At 36.4% G+C, this 24,584-nt stretch overlaps 2 protein-coding genes and 1 non-coding gene across 3 annotated transcripts; 1 reads left to right on the top strand and 2 right to left on the bottom strand.

Moving 5' to 3' along the window:
- Positions 1 to 478: 478 nt before the first annotated feature.
- On the bottom strand, positions 479 to 6,017 carry LOC127862441 (sodium-coupled monocarboxylate transporter 1-like). The gene is made up of 3 exons (XM_052401595.1): positions 4,832 to 6,017; positions 1,018 to 1,152; positions 479 to 771 (listed from the first exon to the last, which is right to left on the bottom strand). The coding sequence occupies exons 1-3, from the start codon at positions 6,015 to 6,017 to the stop codon at positions 479 to 481; spliced, it is 1,614 nt and encodes a 537-aa protein (XP_052257555.1).
- Positions 6,018 to 15,692: 9,675 nt separating this feature from the next.
- Trnaf-aaa (transfer RNA phenylalanine (anticodon AAA)) lies at positions 15,693 to 15,782 on the top strand. The gene is given in 2 exon segments: positions 15,693 to 15,729; positions 15,747 to 15,782. It is a non-coding gene; the product is annotated as a tRNA-Phe (tRNA).
- A 918-nt stretch (positions 15,783 to 16,700) lies between these two features.
- Positions 16,701 to 23,076, bottom strand: LOC127862283 (sodium-coupled monocarboxylate transporter 1-like). The gene is made up of 2 exons (XM_052401382.1): positions 22,399 to 23,076; positions 16,701 to 16,757 (listed from the first exon to the last, which is right to left on the bottom strand). Exons 1-2 carry the CDS (start codon positions 23,074 to 23,076, stop codon positions 16,701 to 16,703), a joined length of 735 nt encoding a protein of 244 aa, XP_052257342.1.
- Positions 23,077 to 24,584: the final 1,508 nt, after the last annotated feature.

Genomic DNA, 24,584 nt, shown 5'->3' with positions numbered 1-24,584 from the left:
ATATTGCAGGTTGCAGGCGACCGGGTGAGAAGTTGCTCCCCAGAGACAGCCACATGGCAAAACACGCTCCGACTATGACGCTGCTATAGAGACCCCTCCGAGTGGTGCACCTTACGAATATTGACAAGAAGAACACGACAGCCATTGGCGCGTTTACTGCCCCAAGTATGCTGCCGCTTATCTGCCCCATCGGGCCTTTCACCTGGCTGATAAGTATGGCGATACCAATGGAGACCAATCCGGCCATGACAACAATTAATTTTGAAAGTTGCGTTAGCTTCTTTTCGGAGGTTTTCTTTAACCGCGGTCTGATGAAGTCCTCGGAAGTGACTACTGAAATAGAGCTGAGTAGCGAAGAGATGGTACTCAGTGACGCACTGCATAGCGCGGACAGGTACAGGCCAGTTATACCGGGAACGCTTGCAAATAAATCTCTCACAAGATAGGGTATAATTTGGTTAGGGTTTGATATCTGTTTCTACGCAATAGGATCGCAACCTTTCAGTGAAAAGTATGCATATGCCCCTAGACCTTCGCACATGATAAGAATCTGTAATATCACAAATGCTGGGATCGACATGGCTGCTACCTTTCTTGCATCCCCTATAGAGCGGACAGAGTTCAGACTCTGTACCAATGGAGGACTAAATATAATGCCGGCGCACATCCATCCGTTGCCTATTGCAATAGTCCAGAATGTGTGCCGCTTGTACGGGTTAGGATCGCAGTCAAATATCTGTAATCTACCCGTAGGTCGGTTGATCTCAATCACTGTAGAAACGCCTCCAATGCGAATACAGCCGTATATGAGTATTGCAAATATCATACCTATCATAATTACGCCTTGAACTACGTCAGTTACCACGACCGCCTTAATTCCGCCTAGTTACGTGTAAACCACCGCTATCGACGTCAACACTACGATGTATATCCACGCGGATACGCCAGTAATCCCTTCCATGCCCGTTGCGGCGCCGAAAGTGACGATTCCCGCATATAGAAAACTTCCGACGTTACCCAACCACATGGACATCTGTCGGACTCTTTTGGACTCGTGGCGCATCTGTAGGTACTCGTAGACGCTCGTGATTTGTAGTGGATAAAATAATGGGATAGTTATGAAGAACATCATCAGGTATCCGGCAATCAGCCCTGTGATAAGCATCGCTTGGTAATATCAAATAGGATATTGAGGATTCAAATGTCACCACTAACGAAACCGCGACAGGAACTGGGTGCAACTTGCCGCCTCCTCGGTGGTACCGGAAGGACGATGACTCATGACGACTCTCTTTCACTGCGTACACAATACCAACAACCAGGGACGCCAGTATGCCGCCACACAGAACAGCGACATCAGCGGGACGCAAATAGTTATCCATACTCATTCGAAGACCTTTTTTGGCGATTATTCGTCACGTTATGGATTGATATTCATAAGTACAATACTTAAACGTATGCCCAGACACTGAAAACGCATGCGGTAAGGCCATGCAAATTAATTGTATGTTAAATTGATATTATGCGCATCTAACATTATATGGTATGTTTATAGATGTATGTCGCAACCGTATTTATTTTGGTGTTTTCACTTCATATACACTTATATTTGTTAATGCAGCATCAACATACTGAAACAATATCCCGGAAAGAGAAAAATAATGCATTTGAATATCAACCATACTTTCGTTTGACAACTGATCATGCATGTACGATGTGAATCTAAATGTAATTTTAGTACAGATTCGTTCTTATCTATTCATACTACACACGAACACTAACTCCGATCCTAATTAAAAAACAGTTCCGCTCGTGTTAGAGGAAAGTACAGTCATGTTAAATATTGAATATAATATATATCTATTATAAACAACTGGTAGCTAGATGAGTTGCAGATAATTGGTCAGTTACCACATTTTAACTAACTCTTTTGACCTGTTAATTCTTTTCAGCTCAATTCTATATTGAAAAATACGCACAATATCACTTTAAGAGTCCACTCGGATTATTGAAGTCCACCGGCCGAGCAGGAATAACGAACAACTTATCGAAACGAAAAACTATTTCACAACTTTGTCGTGGCAAAGAAACAATGTATTAATGTATAACTACCAATATATATCATCATCAGACTATATATTACTTAAATAAATTACTGTAATATGACTGTTGACACTATTATTGTGTAAAAAACAACACCAGCAGTATCTAGGATCAATCTTAACAAATTATCATACTTGTGGGTAATTAAAAACCATAGTATCGCAGAATATTTCAGAAATTAAATGCCAACAAACGTATTTGAAAGTTAATCCTTAAAGTGCGATGCAACAAATGCTATTAACGACAAAATAAGATATTAGAAATAGGTTCACATTTATGAAGTGCTTAACACTTACAAGAACACGATTCTAAAATCCATTTTGGATTTTTTATTCGTATAACCGCATTCATTAATAAAAGCAGTGAATAATAAATACAAATCTCCTAAAATTGATTGACAACAAATATTCCTAGGTACCACTTTCAGATGACATTATGATCTATATAAGCCGTCAGGGTTTGAAAAACGATAATGAATTTGCGTTTTATCGAAACGCATGGCAGTTTTGGCATGTGGGTTCTTTTAGACATTGTTAATACGCTTTTTTACTTGATACTTTACTACATGGTCAAAACATAGTTTTTTGTGTTCGGTAAAACATCCGATAACATTCCATTGTGTTTGAGTTGCCGGTGTGCCAGACGCATGCTACGTCATGTGTGTAAGCATGCTTGTTGAGCAATTACAATGTACAGGCACGTTCGCAAGTTTTGGGTTCATAGTTAGGTTTAATGTGCAGTCATGTCTGCCAGTTGGGTGTACCTATTTGTTTAAAGTAATATCATGGACGACATAAAAGGCCAGACTTTTATTATGTAAAAATAATATGTTAGTACCTTCAACCACCACTCTCTGAAAAAACTTCAAGCTGTTTGAAATCTACATTTTATCTGATCGGAGCCTCAATTTTTTCGTGATCATTATTTGTAGCGACAACGTGTTTCCCAGTATGCTATTAAACGGTCAATTTGATCAACTCACTATGGACAAAAGAATGCAATGTGCAGATGATTTTACTTTACATTAGTTCTTATCGTTATGATATATTGGTTCGTTGAATATATATGATGATAGCTTGACATAATTTGTGGACAAATGCACATCATAATGATATGTTGACTTAATTAAAGGTCACATAGGCATGATATATTAGTTTTTTTAATCCATATAAGGATAGGGTTAAATAACATATTGACAATTGTGCATGACATAATGACATATTGACTCACACCGGCATATATTAATGCATGCTTGAAACAGATGAGAATATTAAGACATAATATATTGGCAACTGCACATAATATAATGACAAATGACTCAATATAATAAAACATACGCATAATATACAATAGTATCCTTTTCAATCAGTATAAGGATGATTTAACTTAATATATATTAAAACATGCACATACTATTATTACCGATATCCTTTATGGACGGTTATATAGGTATGATATAATGTCTTGTTGAATCTATATTATGACGTACTCGCTTAATATATATATATATTGATGCACCATATTCAATTACAGATGTACTTTATACTTTGACAAGGAGACTAAATATATTGCTATTCGGAATAAAAAATCAGCATGGTGTACGTCTAAGACAGTCAATGATTTTCATACATATTCCTCGACTGAATTGTACATACCGGGTATTAAGCCACCAACCGTGTGTTTACCTTTTTGGTTTTGTAAAATATATCTGCCTAGTCCAATTAATCTAGGTATAAAACAGTTTCCCTAAATATAACATGTTTTGGGGTGTTTTATTTTACATCAAGCATATTTTCTTAGAACAAATAATAGAATTTCAAATCCCTCTTTTATGCCTGGCATATACGGTTTTGTCTGCAGTCGATAGCGATAAAGGTAAATTGCTTTTATAATTACTGCGTGTCGTTACTTCTTGAAAATACGAATCGTTTTTTCAAACTAATTAGGCAAAATTCTATATCCGTGATACTCTATTGACTAGCACAGATTCGCGTCAAGTGCAATTCTTGTTTCGTTTTGGCTTGCACGAGTTTAAAGGTCTGTAACAGGACCCGCAATTTCTCCTACTTTTGTTGTAAAGACACATCCTCATTTGTTCGCACAGGTTGAACATAGTTGGGCAGGCACTTGAAACACCTTGCATTCAATTTAAGCATTAAATAGTCTGGGACTTGTACGGGGCGATCATTTGTTACTTTGCTTACTATCAGTCCAACGCACATAGATAACATTGAAATTAACAGTGAAAAGTACAGATACGAAATTGAGTACAACCAGTCAAGTCCATGGATGGTTTGATGAAAAGCCGGCGTGGTGTTTTTGCTGGGTGTCACTGTCGTATCAAATAGTGTTCCATTAGCAGATGTCAAGTCGTCAAAAAGCAAATGGTCATCAAATGAATTGTTTTCCAAACGTACGGAAACAAACGGCGTTGTCGTTAAGGTGGCACTGGCCAACGACGTATTGTGATACGAGAAGCACTTGTCAGTAGTACCCAGCCTTAATATTGGAGTTTGTAGGCGACCGGGGGAAAAGTTGTACCCCAGTGACAACCACATGCCAAAACACGTTCCAACTACGATGCTCGTGTAGAGACCCCTCCTAGTGGTGCACGTGAAGAATATTGACAAGAGGAACACGGAAGTCATTGGCCCTTTTACCGCCCCAAGTATGCTGAAGGTAATCTGCCCCATTGGACCTTTCACCTGGCTGATAAGTATGGCAATACCAATACAGACCACTCCGGCCAAAACGACAATTAATTTTGAAAGTTGCGTAAGCTTCTTTTCGGATGCGTCCTTTAACCGCTGTCGGATGAAGTCCTCGGAAGTGACTGCCGAAATAGAGCTGAGTAGCGAAGAGATGGTACTCAGGGACGCACTGCATAGCGCGGACAGGTACAGTCCAGTTATACCGGGAACGCCCGCAAACAAATCAGCCACAAGATATGGTATAATTTGGTTCGGGTTTGATATCTGTTTCGACGCAATAGGATCGCAGCCTTTCTGTGAAAAGTATGCATATGCCACTAGACCTTCGAACATTATAAGAATATGCAATATCACAAAAGCTGGAATCGAAATGGCCGCTACCTTTTTTGCATCCCCTATAGAACGGGTGGCGTTCAGACGCTGCACCAAGGGAGCACTCAAGGAGTTACCAGCGCACATAAAGCCGTAGCCTATAGCAAGCGTCCAAAATGTGTGTCGCTTGTACGGGTTAGGATCGAAGTCAAATATTTGTAATCTACCAGTTGGTCTGTTGATCCCAATCACTGTAGACACGCCTCCAACGCGAATACAGCCATAAATAAGTACGGCAAATATCATACCTATCATGATTACGCCTTGGACTACGTCTGTTACGACGACCGCTTTAATTCCGCCTAGTGACGTGTACACCACCGCTATCGACGTCAACACTACGACGTATATCCACGCGGATACGCCAGTAACCCCCTCCATACCGGTCGCGGCGCCGAAAGTGACAATTCCCGCGTACAAAAGATTTCCTACGTTACCCAACCACATTGACATCTGTCGGACTCTCTGGGACTCGTGGCGCATCTGTAGGTACTCGTAGACGCTCGTGATTTGTAGTGGATAAAACAATGGGATCGTTATAAAGAACATCATCAGGTATCCGACAATCAGTCCTAGAATTTGCATCATGTAATATGATCCGTACATGTAGATTTCGCTCGGGTACCCCAAATAGAATATGGAGGATTCAAATGTTACCACTAACGAAACCGCGACCGAAAACGGATGCAACTTGCCGCCTCCTCGGTGGTACCGGAAGGACGAGGACTCATGACGGCTCTCTTTCACTGCGTACACAACACCAACAACCAGGGACGCTAGTATGCCGCCACACAGAACAGCGACATCCGCGGGACGCAAATAGATATCCATACTCATTTGAAGACTTTGTTTGTCGAGTAGTCGTTACGTTGTGGTTTGATATTCTCAAATGCAATACTTAAACATACGCCACGCCACTGAAAACGCATGCGCTGAGGCAATAAACTATAATTGTATGTTAAGAGTCCACTAGGATTATTGAAGTCCACCAGTTTGGCAGGAGTAACAAACAACTTATCAAACGAAAACATATTTTACAACCTTTTCATTGCAATGAAACAAATGTGTTAATGTTTAAAGGGATCTTTTCACGCTTTGGTAAATTGACAAAATTGAAAAAAGTTGTTTCAGATTCGTAAGTTTTCGTTTTAGTTATGATATTTGTGAGGAAACAGTAATACTGAACATTAACCATGCTCTAATATAGCCATTATATGCATCTTTTGACGATTTTAAAACCTAAAAATTATATAGCGTTGCAACGCGAAACGATTGAATAATTTGGAGAGTTCTGTTTTTGTCGTTAAATTTTGTGAAACTACGAAGATTGCTTATATAAGGTATAAAATACGTCACTAATGTGTACTCGGCGGAATAGCTCAGTAGGCTAAAGCGTTTTTACTTCAGCACTCTGGCAGGACTCCAGGGGTCACTGGTTCGAAACCTGCTCCGGGCAAAGTTCTTTTCCTTTTTTTAATTTTTTCCTTGATTTTTTACTGGAGCTTTTACGATCCAATGTTTACATTTACCAATATAAAGCATTTAATGAATAAGTTTTAAAAAATGCCAAAATCTGTGAAAAGGCCCCTTTAACTACCGTTATGTATCATCATCAGATTATAAATTACTTTAATAAACTATTTTGTTACTGTAACATGACTGATGACACTATTTTTGTGTACAAAACAACACCAGCAATATCTTTGATCAATCTTAACAAATCATCATAAGTGTGAGTATTTAAACACCATAATATCGTAGAATATTTTAGAAATACAATGACTAACTAAACACATAATGCTTGACACTTTTGACACTTACCATAACACGATTATAACCTCAATTTTGGGACTGTTCATTTCTAAAACAGCATTCAAAAGTTAAAGCAGTGAATAACACACATCCATCTGCTATAGTTGATTGACAAAGAATATGCCGAGGTACCACTCTCAGCTGACATTATGATCTATGCAAGCAGTCAGAGTATACAAACTATCGCGAATATGTGTTTTATCGAAACACGTGAACGCTGTTGACATGTAGGTACTTTTATGCATTGTTTACACGTTTAACAACTTGTTATTCCACATCATAAAAATATTTTTTTGTTATCGAATCGAAAATATAAGATTCTGAAAGCAATTTAAACAAAGTTCAAGAATTACAGATATTGTTTTTAGCACAAATATAGGTCATTTATATATCATGTAAGTCTGAAAGGTGATTAAACGTCAGAATATGGTCAGGTTTTTATCCATTCCAAGAAGGCACTGCGTTCGGTTATTACGAAGCAATAATCACGAATGTATCCATTGTATCAGCCGTTTGGTTAAGACGTCCTTTGCCTACCCATAATATGCAAAAAAATGTAAATGGACCTTTTAAGTAGTATATGTTACGTAACAAAGAGCGATATTATATGAATATTTAACACTGCTTGTATTTAATATTTAAACAACTATTTTAACTAAACGTGTGGCCTTATTACGCGGTATTTGTTGAACAGAAACATCAGTTGCTCGATGTGAAATAATTACATGTGCAACACATTCAAATATAATCAATGGAACATGCATGTCAAGCACACGTGGTTAATATAGAATTTCACAATTAAAACAACTTTGAAAATGTGTGATGTTTTTTTTTCTCCAGAAAAAATTAGAAAAATAGTTTATCTACCAAGTGTAATGTATGAAGGATTGTACTACCTATCGAACCAAACCTGATAAAATGAGTAGATGGTAGTTTCGACGTGTGAACGCGTGTGCTATGACAAGCATGGCTCAGTCTTAGGGTACCCGTTATGACTTAAAGCAGAATCCACCAAATAGCTTCTCGCTCTCTGACGTGGTCACGAGACATTCCGCGCCGCACTCGCCTCGGGACCAATATATGATCGCCTAACTGGCAGCTTGCCGCTTCGTTTGTTCCCTCGCTGGTTCGCGGTGCTTTTGAACTGTCGCCCGTGATGCTGTGACAGCGACTGACATGTTTGAAACATATCAGAATAATTGACCTTGGCTTATTTGTGCAATCGGCAGCCGGCCAGTAAATAAACTTTTTGTGTTTCAGTTATGTAGGAAATGTTCCATCTTGTTTGAGTTGGTAGTGTGACATAACATGTTACTTTATTGTACTCAGCAGTTGTGTTGAAAAATTACATGAATATTAGAAACAACCGAATCCAAGAGTTTCATGATGTCCATAAATATACATCATTTATTATTCACTGATTGTAATTGTCTGTTGAGCAGATGTGGCAGTATCTCAGCAATATATATGAAATATATAAATGCAATTAGTTAAAGTGTTACTTAATGTCGTGCTGACGCCATGCTTGATACTCAATTGTTGCCCAAGCTGTTTATGTACATCGAAGTCTTTGTATTGATACATTTTGCCACTTGTCTAAGCACACTTCTTTGACGATCTTACCATCTACAGTTTTTAGTCAAATAAACTACATGGTGTATTATGGGACCCGATATCTATGGTCTCACATAACCGAAATCTCATAAGGAAGCAAAGGCATTTTAAAGAATTAAAATCATGTGATATTTTTAACTGGTTTAAAATGTCAGATATTGTAAATATGATGTTAATTCTAATACTTGTGTTTGTGGTTTATTGTGTAGCATACATGTAGTTCAAATGAACACTTACGATAACTGATTTGTATTTCGAAAAATCAGATCGAATTGCAGAAATTGGGGTTTTATACAGGTAGAACAGTATTTAATTTCATTTGCAATACATCTATAGCATGAGAATGTTAAAATAACGTTTCAATCAATAAAAACCGAGCTGCCGCCATGTTGCAAACTGTCCTTATGATGTTAATCGGTCAAGGATTGGTTGACGTCAGACTTATGTATATTCAATTGCTAACTTAACGTACTCGTCCTAGGGGTATAATTTTTACTTAATTGCTTATTTGCTCACTTAATTAGTTATTTGATTACCTGCTATATTTAAGCGCACTAAAATCGAAAGTCTTAGTTTCATAGTTCTTATGTCCGTTTTCTTGGAAAAGCCAATGGTTTTTAAAATTACGTGAGTTCTTAAGTATTTGGGACAAACTTGCAAACGCCTCTCTGAATCGGGATCGAACCCACGAACTCCCGGTCGCTTTGGGTTCGCACCATACGATTGCACTGATGCGACCAAATCTTCTTACAGCAAGCATCAAGCGTATACCTCGTGATATAATTGGTTTGCCCCGCACAACAGGCGTCAAACATCTCGCTCTGTGACGCCAAATGCACTAGTACGTATCGCCCATGAGCTTATGATATATACGGTACATGTTAGCACGCTATTTAAAATAGAAATGCAGCGCTTTTTAAAACCCGTAAAAAACTATATTTATCGAATTGGGTTGCATCGGTTGCGGAGAATCAGCCGCTCTCTCGCATAGCGCAGATTCCATATCCAAACGATAGTGCTGAAATGTTTCCCTACTTAAGTTGATATGAAATGTTTCCCTAATTAAGTTGATAATCTACTTTACCTTTCAAAATTATTACCATCTAATTATGTCTAAAGGGGCGCAACTTCTGTCATACCATAAAATTTCCTATATTCGCCGTTAATTTCCGTAGTCGTCCGTAGCATCTCGGAACGACTGCCAATTGACATCATTGAGACATGCATGATTGTATTCATGCTTTGTGCTTGGATGAAACACAAATATTTCCATTGCGTTAAACACACATTCACATACCCAGCATGCAATTTATGAACAAGAATGTTGCATCTGTACGAATTAAGCCGAATGTGATAAGACATTCGTCATCAGGCATGCAAAGATGTCAACATACAAATTGAAGGTACCATCAAAAATCATGACAAAGTCATAAAGAAGGATGTAATTTTGAACTTAATATTGTTCCATAGTATTTATTGAATTTCAAATACAACTTCCGTTATAATGATCGGATGAGATCAAAACAAGACTATGGTGTAGGTAATAGGGGCAGGGTTGGTCCTTTGCGTGAAAGGGTGCTGCATCCCTGTGTTAGGCCCTAGTCTGAATCGATTAACGTGTATGATACAAAGTTGATTTAATAAATGGAGGTCTAATATCTTATCTGATACCACATTATGTCTGACATAATCAACTTGAGATAAATCCGCTGATAGGACACATTAACACTCAAATAACAATATGACACCATCTGTATAAAATAATACACATTGGTGGTAACGTGTACCAATTTGAGATCTTCCTTAGCTGCCTGCCATGGATATTTGAGAAAGATAAGAAGATAAGAAACCAATCCTTCTCTTGGTGACCTAAAATTCCAGATTATTATTTCTACTGAGAAATGCAAAGCTGTTAATTGTTTGTGAAATCGATACTAATGATTATTACCCATGCATAAAACCCTCAGCATATTATAGAATAATCCAATATAACATACTGAATGTTGTTATCAAAAAATATAAATTGTATTAATATTATTCATATTGCCTTTATATTTAATTGTCTGTTACTAATATGTTTAGTAAACAGTAAAATACGAGGGTTTACTATCAGTTTAAGTCAGTTAACATACTTATTTTGTATTTTCTCATTATTTGTTATAAGTTTAGAAAATATAATTGACAAGCACACATAATGTTTTTGACTCTGTCAATATTTTTGTCACTCAGACCAAAGCCTGATTTATTTATACGTTGAACTATCTTATGCTTTTAAAAGCTGTTTCATTTATTAGTGTTTTTTATAAACGTGGTAATCAGTTATATGTTACCAAAAAAGTTATGCGTACATTCTTATAAAAAGTAGCATTTTGAAATAATCCGTATCTGTATTCTACATAAAGGCATACCAATAATGCGTTTTCCGTGTTTCTACATGTAGTAAAACTAAAACGGGTAAAAGTTTACTACGTATCACTTTTTGACATAACAATATACATAATTTATGCAACTCAAATTTTTCGTCACGCGTCATATATGTTCGCGATGCTATCAATGATTTTTTTAACCGTCATAAACACTTCGGCAAATGCTATATCACATGTATAAACATACATCAAGAAAAAATGTGCAGATGGCATCGATATTGTTGCGGCTATTGTTCTTAATATTCTCGCATTATATGTTTTCTCCGCTAAAAATACAAGTTTTGCCTACCATTGCTTATAATTTCTGTTTTCTTTTTCCCTGCCTTAAAGACGAATGAGCCCTAGACTGGTTCACTTCATATCGCGATAACTTTTTCTAAACATGATTTTCGTAAACATAACACTTCTAAATGTATTTCCTGAAGTCCGATTTCTTACAAATTTATTTGCCTCGATCTATTCGATATCTTGTTGCTATTATCATCCTTATTAATTTAATAAACGCTTGTTTAAATTGTTTTGTTCAAAATATTATAGTCGGCATCAGAATTCACGCGCTTTCGCTATTCCAGTCGTATTTCAATCGCGCCATCAACGTGCAGTTTACATGTGAGAGTTCGTGACCCGATTTCCACGCAATACCTTGAAGACTATCTTGTAATCATTCAGTGTCTAAACAGAAGCAACTAGCTTGCTTAGTAAAAACATTACCTGTAATATGTATTTTTTTGTTAATTGTTTATTATAAAAATAAAATGGCTGTTACTTGTTGTTCCATGAAAAATGGTACAACAAGTATCAAACCAGGATGCTTTATTATGTAAAATATAATAAGTTATGTTACTTGTAAAATTTGTTTCGAACAAACTGCATACTATGCTGTATTATACTTTTCATTCACGCATTGAATTGTTTATGATGAAGTCCTTGTTTCCACAATTGTTTAAAGGGGCCGTCCAACAGATTTTGGAATGTATTGAAGCTTGTCATTAAATGCTTTAAATGCTTTATATTGATAAATTTAAACTAAAAATCTCCAGTAAAACAACAAGAATACAAATTAAAAAAAGGAAAAAAAAGTAACCCTCAACAGGGCCCGAACCACTGACCCCCTGGATTCCTGGAGTAAAAATCCTCCCGCCTGAATCACTCGACCATCCAAGTTCATGTTAAAAGCGGATGTATTTTTAGCTATATAAGCAATCCTCGAAGTTTCCCAAAATATCGTTTCGCGTCGATATGACGCTTTATCTATTAGACGGCCCCTTTAAAAGATACCATCACTTTATAAATTCATTTGTACCTTAATATTCTTGAAATTTAATCGCAGTGTTTTAGTATTACTAATTGTGTTACTATTCGTTTATGTGCAAATAAATAATATGAAGTGTTTTGTATCGACATACATTACCCTATACCTTTCCATATATGTACTGAATAAACATGTACTAACATCATTTACAAATGGTGCAAAAGGCTACACTTAGAAAGTTGATGACTGACATATAAATAAAAAGCTCATATGATTACCGATATATCTATGTTTGTTGTAAGTGTTATTGGCATGTATAAATAAAAAATATTAATAGTATAACATTATGTTTGTTAGCATTCAAATCGGTACTTTACAGCTACAAACTTAGTGTATGCCGTTTCGACTGTGACTTATGAACTGCTATAAAAACGGCTTGTTTTAGTGGTGCCAGACTTTGGTACTAGTTTTTTTTACCGAAAACAAATACCGTAATAACCTGCAAAATACCTGTATTTATGAAATATTTCAATTGCAAAACAAGTCTGTTGTCCTTCTATGTAATTCGAAACTGATAATCCTGTCAATAAAAATTTACAAATCACTTTGTTTTGATAATGCTTAATCAGTTTATAATATAATCAACAGCTCCGGTCAGCTTTACTTGATTGAGACTTTTGATGAGACACCCTGTTTTCTGTGTAAGACCAGTACTATGTGTCTTTAGGATGATCTAAAGAATGCTCCAACTTAAGGGATCAATACTCAGACCTCCCAGTCGCTAAGCGGACACCATATCCACTAAGCCGCAGTCACCGAACCAGCTTTGAATTCCTGATGCCAAAAAAAACCCCACAAAAGCACACATTTTATGATAGTAGATCTTAAAGCTTTGAATACTAGTATGTTAAGCACTTATTTCGTCAAGCAATTTTTCATGTTGGGACTGTATTTTTTTTTTTTTTTTTAAACAATAATTTTTACATATGTATTACAGTACATGGTTATCAAATAAGCTTTTGCCCGTACCTTAGGTACCACCTAATATCTTATTAAATTTAGATCATTGAAGCAGTCTAATGAGAAAAAAGCATTTAAAGTTATGGAAGCCGGTGCCGGACGCTCTTTGCACTCGAAAGCAACACAAACTGAACCATATCGAATAACGTATGTCGTGCAAAAATAACAAGTTGCAACACGCGCTTTAAAAAAACTAAACGAAAGACTAACAAAACAGCACTTTATTGATTGTCAAAGTTGACATTAAAGGGGCCTTTCCACAGATTTTGGCATGTATTGAAGTGTGTCATTAAATGCTTTATATTGATAAAAATAAACAGCTCCAGATCTAAAAAGCTCCAGTAAAAAATCAATGATAAAATTTACAAAAGTAACCCTCAACAGGGCTCGAACCACTGACCGCTGGAGTCCTGGAGTAAATGTCTACCACTTAGACCACTCGGCCATCCGTGCTCATACAATAATTGATGTATTTTATACTTTAAATGAGCAATCTTCGTAGTTTTACAAAATATTACGACAACAACAGAACTCTTCAAATTATTTAATCGTTTCGCGTTGCAACGCTTTATAATTTTCATGTATTTAACTCGTCAAAAGATGCATATAATGGCTATTTTAGAGCATGGTAAATGTTCAGTGTTACTGTTTCCTCACAAATATCATAACTAAAACGAAAATTTGCGAATCTGAAAAAGTTTTTTTTTATTTTGCCAATTTACCAAAACGTGAAAAGGTCCCTTTAAGTGCGAAATGTTCAAGCTTTAATGAGTAATAACAATGGATGGACTTCCGTGTCATGCGCGTTGGGACGAGTTAACGTAATAACCAAAACACGTGGTGGAAATATCCGAGCGGATTTAGGATAATGCCGATCAGCAAAATCTTCGGTTTTTAGAAACAAGATATGTTTTCCGTGATTTCGATCGTATTAGCATATTTATCTATAAAACAGCATGTTTCTTTATAAATATGACAGTTATATTTAAGTAGAGAAACTAAAAGTTGGCAATTTCAGATACATTTCAAAATTCGTCCTTACTTTCTTTAGTAAAATAGTTTACTAGGTATAGGTGTTGGGACATCTCCGAGAAGATTTCAGTCTTGGATCGGGTCAGATCGTCGTCGAGTAGGTCATGCGAGTTGTGTATCGTGTTATTTCTTAAAATTTTGACCCAGTAATTGTAAACATATTCACATTTCCAGAAAGGAAATTCGTTTTTTTTGCGTTGAATAAGACCGGTTTCATGGATATCGCTGCACAATTGATGATGTAAATGGCTGCACAATTGATTGTTAATGGCTCTTCAAAGCGATGCACCCTATTTTCTAATCATTTTGAGTTTAATACCTTGTTATGTATAATATATATTTGATTGTGATTTTTTTCAGAGAAGTTGATTTTTCGTTATAATTTGATTATTTTTCATTTAAAATTATGTATTTACAATGATTATAATATTCACATGCTAACCACATGTGAATACCATTAGCGTATAATTATAAACTTATTTCATTTTTATAAAACTAGGAGTATCCCATTAACAACTGAGTATAGGTGGTCTGAAGACTAAACATATACTATCACAAAACAAAGATATACATAAGCCGTATAATTCATTACAAAATATTAAACAACTATAATTTTCAAAGTTATGGTGTGTAAAAAGTGTGTTGAATTAACCATAAAAGTACACGACACTAGTTATGTTAATTTTCTTTTAAATTGAATCAATGTTCTTTTACTGTCAATGACAATAATGAAGAATTATTATAAACAAGAGGAAAACACGGACTTGGTGCATAATGAACTGTCTATGCATGCATATTGATATATCTGTATTGGCGTCGCACTGGAGTGCGGCGACTAGTATGTAATGCATTTTATTTTCGCTTATGGGAGGAGAAGTTATTTTACGGATCAATGTATATATTTTTGTTTTAAGAATATCCTGCATAGTGGTGATTTTTTGTGTAAATTAGTGTAAATAAGTACTGCATTTGCGCCTATTACATTTATTACAACATTTATTGCCAATAACGCAAAACTTATTGTTTTAATTAATAACAGATCCACAACTGATCACAGGGGAAAGATCACAGGGACTGGGAAAATACGCGAAACTTTCTGGTTTTGCATAAAAAAATAGATGTTTTGTATAAAAAACAAAACATAATCAAAATATATTTATTTTGTGGTTTTTCTAATTTGCTTATTTAGTGGAAAATCAATGTAGTACGATATTTGACGACCTATCGCGCAAGCAAGTTTTTTGGAAGGCGTGGTGGTACGAAACGTACAATGTTTTAGTTTATTAATAGACATATAATAACGATAGCTATACACAACTTCACCAAATAGCAGTACATACGTAAATGTCAGTCGGAATAGCTCAGTTGGGAGAGCGTTAGACGAAAGTTGTTTACGCAACAGTCATCTAAAGGCCCACGGTTCAATCCCGGGTTCCGGCCCGAACGGAACAGTTCGGCGGCTGACATTTTTTTCAGTCAGGTTAATATTGCTATGACCTATGTCAATGCCTATTATTACCTTTAAATAGTCAGTTACGATGTACACATAGTACGATTGTCAATGTCATGAGTAAATCATTGTTTATTCTATAATTATTAAATGTTATACTAGTATAATCAATATAATGATACATAGATAAGTTCTTTGCCTATTATTTATTAATTCATCATATTATAATGATTACCTTTGTCATAAATTACATTTAACTCGCAAGTATTTCACGGTATTTTCTCTTTTCCGCCATCTTGAATGTTTACTATTATATGACGTCATTCATTAGAATTGTGCTAAATCATATGTCATTCATTGAAGATTTGCCTAGTCATGTGACGTCATTCATGGAAACATGCGTATGACGTCACTTTACTACAGAGTATAAATAGGGCCAAACTGTCGTTTGGTTACAGTTGCGTTTTGGCACTCATTGGAAAGGGTCATGGATAACGAGGTTAGATGACTTGATTTTTCTTTTAGGCTTAAAAACGAATAACATCAGAAAACAGAAATAATATGAAACTTGAGAAATGACTTTTGTGTTTATAAAAAGCGATATTTTAATTCATGCAGTCTTTATTTTCTTTATTCAGTAGGAAATTTGTGATGTTGGCACCGTCTGACGGCCACCAGACGGACCGGCATTACATTGGTGTCAGAGTATTGGGATTAAGTTTATAGATAACTGACCCATGAAAACTATGTTGTAAACTTGATAAAATGTTGAAATTGTGACAATGTTTATTTTTTTAAACAAGCTGTTGTGCTACAGAATACTGAACAGTATAGAATCTCCAAATAGAAATGAACACAAAGCATTTTGTTATTTATTTATTATGACAAATGAAAATCAGAAACTTCTGCTATTGTGTCCGGTCATGCTTGGTTGGATCGTTCCCGTCACGCATCATTGAATCGCTCTGAAATTAGATACAGAACATATAGATATATTGCATACATATATCACGTTTTGCTCTAAAGATTAAACAAATTAGTTAATTGTTTTTTTCCCTTTTAATTTTTTTTATTATAAGATGGAAACGAGATCACATAGAGTAATTCATAGTCCTGAATTGCGTGAGATTAGTGTCGATAGAAGTGTTGATAGTAATGTAAACACGTATCAGGCAGATGGTAGTACAACTCTTCATGAAATTGCTACAGCAGGAGTTAGTCAGAATGATAGACAAATTTTGGATAGTCCGATAAATGAGCAAATTTTATCGAAATTGACAATGTAAGATACTTTGTGTAGTCGCATTGAAAATATGGATTCAAAACTTCTAAATTTGCAATCAAGAATTCAAGAAATTGAACAACCTGACAGAGAGATCTCATTCGTGTTTGTGTTGCTATTTTACATTACTTGAATTGTTTGCTTAAACAATACTGTACATGTTTAAATTCCTTGCTTTAATGAATTATACAATTGGGAACATATTGATAAGCTTATGTATTTAATTAGACACGTTACAGACTACTTTAAAAGCCATTGGTTTCACCTTTAAATATTGCATCTCAGTAATGATTTTCGTCTTGTCTATATATTTGATACCGCATGGTTAGTTAATTTAACAAATATAAATATGTGTATATTTAAGTTTTGTGCAAAATGCGTGTCGTTTTGATCGTCTGCAGTAATTGTACCCTCGAAGCCCAATGGCTCGAACTCGCGGGGACCGACAACAACAGTTCGAACCATCTGGAATTCGAGCTAACTGATTTATAACTTTTGTTTACTAACATGAATTTGCATTATAAGCATCTTCAGTTGAAGTTTTTTTGTAATTAATAAGAACAAAATATTTTCTTAATATTTCTACAAATCAATACTTGTACACAATTACACGTACAATCAAACAAATATCATATATTAAATTGTATCAGCTCGTTTAACGAAGCACACTTACAGAATTTGCACGATGATGATCTGAAATATTAAGTATATGATGCTATATTCTTTAATCTTTTTTTCTGGAAAGAAGGGATGTAGTTGACACTTGTTCATAGTTTCATTTTATCGTTTCTAAAAAGTTGTAAATCTGTTGCTCTGGTCTCCTTCCTACCATTGAGTAATTAAATGGTAATTAAATTGAATTCGTTTTTATTCCCTTTTATTATTGTTTAATTTGAGTTGCAATGCTATAAGATTAAATTTTATTTACACTTATATTGCCTGCCTCTCACATTGCCAGTGTCTTGTCATTCATCTGGATAATGTAGGAATTTGTGGGGAAGGGAGGTAACCCTCAATTAGCAAATTTCATTTGGATTTAAGGGTTATCTCTCTTCCATCATCTGTTCTGCTCTGCCAATATGGTAATGTTCGTCTTGTAATGTACTAAGAATGTTAACATGAATATTGAGTATCTCATATTTCTTTTAGAAAGGTTTTCATGATTGTTTTATTGAATGTATATGTAAATATTATGTATCATGAAGAGTGAGACTGACAAAAACTATTTAACTTATATGTATCATGTTTATTGCTGGGCCAAGTGTGAGGTTGAGCGCTCAAAAACCGGTTTAAACCGCCAATGCTTTGCATTGATCGTTCCAAGGCGGTGACCCCAGCTTTATTCTTCTATGTGTGTATGTTGTTTCGTATTGTGCTTCTTCGTATTGATTTGGCAATTGCTCACTTGCCTTAAATAAAGGACAAAGTTATTGTATATAATTATAATGCAATAATGCTCCAGCAGCTGGAGTTTCACTTCTTTATATTGTACTACTTAGCCTGTTTTGCATGAATACTCGCTTAAGAATTTTAGACGACATTCACGTGTTTCGCTTTAATAAAATAACAGTTACTATATCTACATGTAAGAGTTTCTATCTATATTTTTATATTAGGGTTACTTCTGTTGGTATTCGAGTATCATTGTCAGTTTTATAATAACAGGTGTAAACAAAGCATCATATGCTGATGCACTTAAGAAATATATTTTTAGACACCATTTTATTATAACATATTAACGCTTAACGAAAAAACACCAATCTCTATGGAAGTGCGATATTTGTATTCCTTTATTAAATTGAAACAATCAGTTTTCTTTCTATTTAATTTCTGTCTATGCAATGCATTTAACAATCCATCTTTCCCGTATACAGTTCACCATAAAGCTTTCTATATATAAGCGCATGTAATGATTGCAGATATCAAGTATTCAGATCGTACAATAGAGCTAAATGTATTTTAAAGAGAGGAACCCAACTATAATCAAATTAAGAGCCCGGATATAAATGTTTCGTGACATATATTTCTGAAGCCATATAACAAGTTCGTATCCACAAACTAAGTTTCAAATCGCAATTGATCAACTACATGTTAAACATGCAATCACGTTTCCTGTAACGCAATAACTCAATCTGATCATGATGTGTTTAATGTAGTTTTTTTTAGAGCGAAATCCGATTAGGTTTTAAACAAAGTCATCTAATCATCGTGTTTTTATACCCACGTCATAAACAGAGGTTTCTTGTTTTTTATATAACACATACCCTGTCGATTCAAAGAAGACAATTTGTATTTGTAAAGCTACGTTGCTGATAATGACGCCTACTCACATAATTTGAACGCAAGTTGTCAAAAGATCATTTTACAATGTTAGAAACAAAACAATAAATTTCATAGCCATGAAGTTTCAGAGAAGCTACTTGAAATTTTGTTCATATATTTTTGCGAGCTCAGACGCTTTAAGCAAATTTGGAACAGAGTAACCCAAGGATCGGTTCTTTAAAGTCCGGAATGCCGTAAGTGCCATCGTGGTTACACATTAAAATCCAGAGGGCGACAATGCGATAGATAGTACGATAGTACGATGGCAACAATGCGATAGTACGATGGCGACAATGCGATAGTACGATGGCGACAGTGCGATAGTACGATGGCGACAATGCGATAGTCATATCGTACTGTCGCCATCGTATCATCGCATTGTCGCCATCGTACTATAGCGTTATCGTACTGTCGTCATCGTATTATCGCATTGTCACCATCGTACTATCGCACTGTCGCCATCGTATTGTCGCACTGTAGTCATCGTATCATCGCATTGTCGCAATCGTACTATTGCACTATCGCATTGTCGCCATCGTACTTTCGCACTGTCGCCATCGTACTTTCGCCATCGTATTGTCGCAAGGTCGTCATCGTATTATCACACTATCGCATTGTCGCCATATTACTATCGCATTGGCTCCATCGTATTGTCGCACTGTCGTCATCGTATTATCACATTCCTGCCATCGTAGTATCGCGTTATCGTACTGTCGTCATAGTATTTTCGCATTGTCGCCATCTTATTATCGCGTTATCGTACTGTCGTCATCGTATTATCGCATTGTCGTCATCGTACTATCGCACTGTCGCCATCGCATTGTCGCACAATCGCATTGTCGCCCTCTGGATTTTAATGTGTAACCACGAATGCTCTAACGGTATTCCTTAGTAAAGTGTCTTCAAATATACGTTGATCTACTTGTTTATGAGAACATGTAATATACATAAAACCGGTTTATTGTTTATGTAGTTTTTTTGTATGCAAAAAGAACCCCCATATATTTTATCAACGAATGTAAATACCTTGGTTTGTAATATAATCAGGTAACTGCTGTCGAAATAACCATTATGGCTTTAATCATTTGCGGGCGAAACGAAATGGGAGCGACCGGACGCTGAACCGTCTTGAATGCAAACTTGCACATCACCAGATTCAAAATCACTATAACAATGAAACCTGCATGATTATGCATTTAAATTTTAACAAAGATACGACAACGCACATTAAAGACATAGCAGATGTAAATGGCCTGCACCCGAATAATCCTTACGCCGTTTATATTTCGATAACACAAATATTCGTGATTGTGTTCATACTCAAACGGCTTACACATATCCAAAATGTCAGCTGAATGTGGTACATATGAATATTCGATGTAAATATCATATGGTAGATTTGTTATTCATCGCTTTTATTATTGAATGCGACCGAATTTAGGATTTATCGCTTCCAAGAATGATGAGCATCGTCTTTTTGTAAGGGCCAAACATTTCAACGACTTAAACATTGTTAAAAAGTTAATTTGGCTTAAACAGTAAAATGTCGCGATGTCGTTTTAGGTGTAACTCTCAAAATGCGTATATTTCCAAAAAAGAATGTATAACCAACCATTTTCACAGCACTACCGCACATATACAAAAATTAAAACACTCGAGGTAGGTTCTAATCAAGACCAAATTATTGATATTTTGAAATATATTACATTTCATGGATAATAACAAATCGACCTGTATTTTTAGAGCGTAGATGCTGATTATATATTCAATTGCAAAACATAATTTTATTACAAATTGTTTATGTATCTAGTTGTACTTTCTATTTCATTTTTTTGTGTTGTAAACGAGTATATGGTTTAGCTTACGCGTTTTAGCCACTAGAGTAAATTTTGGAAACAAAGTTTGGATGAATTACTTCAATACATGTCCACTTAAAGGTGTGACATGTTTTCTAGACCGGAATATAGCGATATTCTTGATCTAGTTATAGTAAGTTTATCTCAGTATTACATTTTTTGTGGGCTGTGGTATTTTACATACAATCTTCAGTCTTATTCCGTGTAAAATCAGAATTCCGACTCCTTCTGGTATGTCTAGCCTAATGTCGTTGATGGAAATTATCTAATAAGTGCCTCGTGCCTCTGGAAATGCTAAATGTCTTTGCTTCTTGAAAATGCCAATCGTAATTGAAGAACAGCAACAACAGGGAAATGCTACTACCCGTATATTCTCTAGACAGATTCAAGTAAGATGAAATTCCTGTTTCACTTTGGCTATCACGAGTTTAATGGGACGCGCAATTTCTCTTAAACGTTTCTTAGAGAAACGTCCTCATGCGTGCGCACAAGTTGGCCGTAGTTGGGCAAACATTTGAAAAATCTTGCGTTCAATTTAAGCATTAAATAGTCGGGGACCTGTTTGGGGCGATCATCTGTTATTTTACTTACAATCAATCCAGCACATATAGATACGATGGAAACAATCAGTGAAATGTACAGATAGGAAATCGAGTACAACCAATCTAGTCCGTGGATGGTGATAGAAAAATCCGATGAGCTGTTGTTACTGGATCGGATCGTCTTATCATATAGTGTCCTGTTAGTATATGTTCATTCATCAAAAAGCGTATGGTCATACATTGAATCGTTTTCAGAAAGTACGGCATGTGGCGATGCTGTGCAGTTGTCAAGAGGCAGCAATGTATTGTGATATAAGAAACACTTTTCAGTGGAGCCAAGGGGTAATGTTGGCGATTGCAGACGGCCTGAGGAGAAGTTGTACCCCAGAAACAGCCAAATGCCAAAACACGCTCCGAATGCGACGCTGCTGTAGAGGCCCTTCCGGGTGGTGCACCTGACAAATATTAACAAGAGGAACACGGCAGCCACTGGTCCGCTTACCGCCCCAAGTATGCTGTCGGCAATCTGACCCATCGGACCTTGTACCTGGCTGATCATTATGGCGATGCAAATGCAGACCACACCGGCCAAGACGACACTCACTTTTGAAAATTGCGTAAGCGACTGTTCAGATGCTTTCTTAAACCGCGGTCTGATAAAGTCCTCGGAAGTGACGGCTGAAATAGAGCTGAGCAACGATGAGATGGTACTAAGCGATGCACTGCACAACGCGGCAAGGAACAGTCCAGTTATACCGGGAACGCCAGCAAACAAATCAGTCACAAGATAGGGTATTATTTGGTTAGGGTTTGATATCTGTTGCGACGCAATAGGATCGCAGCCTTTCTGTAAAAAGTATGCATACGCCACTAGACCTTCGCACATGACGAGAATCTGCAATATCACAAAACATGGAATCGACATGGCCGCGACCTTTTTTGCATCCCCTATAGAACGGGTGGAGTTCAGGCGCTGTACTATTGGAGGACTTAAAGAGATGCCTGCGCATATCCAGAATGTGTGCCGCTTGTACGGGTTAGGGTCGAAGTCGAATATCTGTAATCTACCAGTTTGTCTGTTGATCTCAATCACTTCAGACACGCCTCCAACGCGAATGCAGCCGCATATGAGTATGGCAAATATCATACCTATCATGATCACGCCTTGGACTACGTCTGTTACCACGACCGCTTTAATTCCGCCTAGTGACGTGTACACGACCGCTATCGACGTCAACACTACGACGTATATCCATGCGGAAACGCCAGTCACCCCCTCCATACCCGTCCCGGCGCCGAATGTGAAAATACCCGCGTAGAGAAGACTTCCGACGTTACCTCACCACATGGCCATCTGTCGGACTCGCTGGGACTCGTGGCGCATCTGAAGGTACTCGTAGACGCTTGTGATTTGTAGATGATAAAACAATGGAATCGTTATGAAGAACATCATCAGGTATCCGACAATCAGCCCGAGGTTTTGCATCCAGTAATACGAGCCGTACATGTAGATTTCGCTCGGGTACCACAGGTAGAATATGGAAGACTCAAATGTCACCACTAACGAAACCGCGACCGGGAATGGATGCAACTTGCCGCCACCTCGGTGGTACCGGAAAGACGTGGACTCATGCCGGCTCTCCTTTACAGCGTACACAATACCAACAACCAGGGACGAAAGTATGCCGCCACGCAGAACAGCGATATCTGCGGGACTCAAATAATTATCAATACTCATTTGCAAACCTTGTTTGGCATTTAATCGAGACGTTGTGAAGTGATGTTCATAGGAGCAATATTTATACATATGCTCAGGCACTTACAACGCATGTAGTTAGGCCATACAAATTTAATGCATTTTTTCGCGTCCACTACAATTTTTGAAATCTTGCAGACAGCCAGAAAAACTTATACAAATATTTCTTTTTAACAACTTGTTCTTGGCAGTGGTACAAGGTATAAATGTAAAACTACCAATAGCCATTCGTCATCGGTTGATAAATTATTTAAATAAGGTATAAACACTCTTTTGTGTTAAAACTAACAACAACGATTATATTCAAAATCATGTTATTTGTTCATTCCTAAAATGCATTAATGACAATGGTAAAAGCAGTGAATTACACATCTGCTATAGGAGATTAACAAAGAATATTCCACGGTATCACTTTCAGCTTCAATTTGGATCTACGTGAGGCGTCGGAGTTCTAAAACTATCACAAACATGGTTTTTATAGAAACACGCGGCCGTTGTAGGCAAATGGGTAGTTTTAGGTTTTTACGCTTTATTACTTAATTTTCCACCTTGTCAAAGCTGTTCTGTAAAGCATCCGATTCTGAAAGCAAAATACGCATACCGGTAATTTTATAATTGCAAACAATTGTCTTTTAGCACAAATTATAGTTTATTTATATATCATATTAGCCCTTTAGGTGTGTATACATCCGATTTTAGTCAGGTTTTTATCCCTGTCAAAAAGGCATTGAGTCCGGTTATACCAATAATTACGTATTTATCCGTTGTATCACAGTCTTTTGGTTAAGACGTCCTTTTTCTACTCGTGCAATGGCAAAAAAAACAACAACTGTAAACGGACCTTTCAATTAGTATCTGCCACCTTATAAACAGCGATATGAGATGAATATTAAATCACTGTAAGTATTTTAAGATTTTAAAGACAAGTATTTTTACTGAATGTTTGCCCTTGTTCCTCATTATTTCTTGAATCTATAGAGCTGTTGCTCGATGTAACATTATATTCATTGCAACAAATAATTATACCATCAATT

This window comes from Dreissena polymorpha, chromosome 1, assembly GCF_020536995.1.
Source record: "Dreissena polymorpha isolate Duluth1 chromosome 1, UMN_Dpol_1.0, whole genome shotgun sequence".
NCBI classification, from domain to species: Eukaryota; Metazoa; Mollusca; class Bivalvia; order Myida; family Dreissenidae; genus Dreissena; species Dreissena polymorpha.
The sequence above is the reverse complement of the archived record's forward strand: the minus strand, read 5'-3'. Positions and strand labels throughout refer to the sequence as shown.

Bases quoted from the DNA above. Each gene is read 5' to 3' on its own strand.
- LOC127862441 (XM_052401595.1), bottom strand. From the start codon at position 6,017: ATGGATATCTATTTGCGTCCCGCGGATGTCGCTGTTCTGTGTGGCGGC. The intron at 1,153-4,831 runs GTATTGCCATAC...TGCTTATCACAG, and splicing joins GGCCGGAGTGGTCTGTATTG to GGCTGATTGCCGGATACCTG. The intron at 772-1,017 runs GTAACGTCGGAA...GCGTTTCTACAG, and splicing joins ACAGATGTCCATGTGGTTGG to TGATTGAGATCAACCGACCT.
- LOC127862283 (XM_052401382.1), bottom strand. From the start codon at position 23,076: ATGGAGGGGGTGACTGGCGTTTCCGCATGGATATACGTCGTAGTGTTG. The intron at 16,758-22,398 runs GTGAGTGTCGTC...ATCTAATTTCAG, and splicing joins CGCTTACGCAATTTTCAAAA to AGCGATTCAATGATGCGTGA.